Source organism: Engraulis encrasicolus, chromosome 9 (genome assembly GCF_034702125.1).
Source record: "Engraulis encrasicolus isolate BLACKSEA-1 chromosome 9, IST_EnEncr_1.0, whole genome shotgun sequence".
NCBI classification, from domain to species: Eukaryota; Metazoa; Chordata; class Actinopteri; order Clupeiformes; family Engraulidae; genus Engraulis; species Engraulis encrasicolus.
Window position 1 is genome coordinate 54,030,562 of NC_085865.1, and position 2,500 is coordinate 54,033,061.

Below are 2,500 nucleotides of genomic sequence, written 5' to 3' on the forward strand. Positions count from 1 at the left end.
GAGAGGAAGAACAGAGCAAAGGGCAAGGAAGGAGATAAAGAGGAAATGAGAGAAGGGAGAAGAGAGGAAAGGGAGAGGAGGGAAGTAGAAAAGAGAGAGGAGAGGAAGGAGGAATAGAGGAGAGAAGCAGAGAAGCCAGAGGGTGGACGGAAACGGAAAGGGAAAAAGAGGAGAGGGTGAAAACAGAGGAAGAGAAGGAGGTGAGGACAGTATGTCATGAGGAGAGGGCACAGGAAAAGAGAATAGAGGGTCAGGTCAGAGAGAAGAGATGGAGGAGAGGGGAGAAAAGAAGAAAGTAAAGGGAAGAGCACTCACCACTGTCTGATGGTTGACCTGAATGACCTCGTCTCCAGCATGGATCTTCTTGCAGCGATCAGCAGGAGACTGTAGAGCAGAGGTGTCAAAAGTAAAAGTAAAAGTAAACCCATAGTGTAAATACAACACCAGCACAGGACATTACATAGCGGTTACACCAGTTAGTCCATGACTGTGATAGACTGGGATTGAGATAGACTGTACTAATACTAAAAAACACAAAAAACCTAACAAGAACCCACCTCAAATGTCATCCTATCAGTGTGGAGATAGCTGATCATAAGACAAGTACACAGGTCTATTACTCAGATAAGTTACCCGTGTTGGGAGGAACCTTTTTCTTTTTTTTACTTTCACAGAGACAAAGACACTGCATCACATACCACGATAAACATCTGCTTTATATTCACAAAATGTCAATCAAAATGTAGGACAAATAGTAGGTGTTGTGGATAGTATACTATATCTCCTGCATCACTTCAGAGACACAAAATGACCACATCACACACACACCATGTCATACACTACTTCGTAAAAACTTAATACTCACAACATGTCTCTGAATCAGATGTATGGCAAATATATGGTTCTGTATGTGCTGTGATATACTGTAGGTATTGCCTGCATCACACCAGACGCATTATGTTTCTTTTGTATAAGTATGTACAGCATGTCATGCCTCAGTTAAAAGATGATGGGCTTTGTAGAGTGTTGGGAAAAAATAACTCTTATCTTGACTTTCAGGAAGTATTTTGTTGAAAAAAAAAACACAAACAAACAAACAAAAAAACACCAGAGGTGAGAAGCAGAAGAGAGACAGGAAGACAAATGAAGAGGTGAAAAGAGGAGGCAGTGAAAGGGGGAATTGAAAGGAGTAGTGCTATTAGACACTGATACACACAGACACACACACACACACACACAAAGACACAGACACAGACACAGACACAGACACACACACACACACACACACACACACACACACACACACACACACACAGACACAGACACACACACACACACACACACACACACACACACAGACACACACACACATACACACACACAACACACAGATAGAAAATGAAGTTTTTCCTCAGTGCTCGATGCTACTATTATGTTGCCCTCCGTCTCATTACTGCAGCTGATTGCATCGTTAGCCTTCCAGCACCACACTGCCCTGGCCTGAAGCCCTATTAATGCATCTACTGACACACAGGGACAGATTATGACTCCATGGGCCCCTGGGTCAAACAACAATAAAGGGCCCTCCTCTATGGCATCGCAAGTTTCCGAAAGATTTTGGGGGTTTAACAAAGATGTTAGAGACGCTTTGTTGTTGGGGGTCGGGCCTTTCTCCCCCAAGAAAGTGTAAAAATACAGTAGTTTAAAGTGCTATTTCAACTAGGGATGTTAACCGGTAACCGGTTAAGTGATAGTCGACCGGATCAACGATAACCGGTTACATTTTTTGCCACCGCTTAACCGGTAATAATAATAATAATAATAATTTCCTCCCAAAAAGCCCCCAAAAACTATAATTTTGAGGTTTTGGTACGATACTACAGCATTTTCCATCTGGCGACACTGGCTGGACATGACAGGTCCTGTCTGAGCAGCAAAAAGAAAGGCTTATGTGAAAAATATATTTTTTTAAATTCAGTGCTGTGCCTATCAGGCCACGAACGTTATATCATTTAAGATTGCTGGTTAACCGGTTAACCACCGGTTAATGAGTCTCAGTAACCGGTTAAGATATTTTCACATTTTCGCCATCCCTAATTTCAACACAATATGAAAGCATACTAATAATGAAGTGTCTTTTGCAGTGCAGAGGCTTGGGCCTGTAGTTAATCAGTCATGCTAATGGAAAAAAATGAATCTGTATCTGTGAGCACCCAATATACCAGCAGCTATATAGCATTTTTTATTTTCTACTTAATTTAACATATTATGAACAGTGTTGTATGTGTGACTATGCCCCCCAAAAGCAGTAGTGGAACGCTTTGCCATTTTGCTCTGCTCGTACTTTAAAATGCAAGACTCGTTTTTAATCATTAAGACGCAGTTGTGAATTCTATCATGCAGAGAAGCAAACAAATTACTATGCATAGCACAGACTTTTTCATCCAACTAATTTTAATCTCAACAAGCCGTGGAAACAAAATAGCTCAGAGCTGAAGAG

General features: G+C 41.4%; 1 protein-coding gene across 1 annotated transcript in view; it reads right to left on the bottom strand.

Annotated features, from left to right (window-relative positions):
* Positions 1 to 2,500, bottom strand: part of cnksr2a (connector enhancer of kinase suppressor of Ras 2a) — a 162,008-nt gene that overhangs the window by 84,324 nt on the left and 75,184 nt on the right. Inside the window, exon 7 of the mRNA XM_063206347.1 lies at positions 316 to 384. Coding sequence (XP_063062417.1) covers positions 316 to 384 — 69 coding nt within the window. The remainder of the gene's footprint in view (positions 1 to 315; positions 385 to 2,500) is intronic.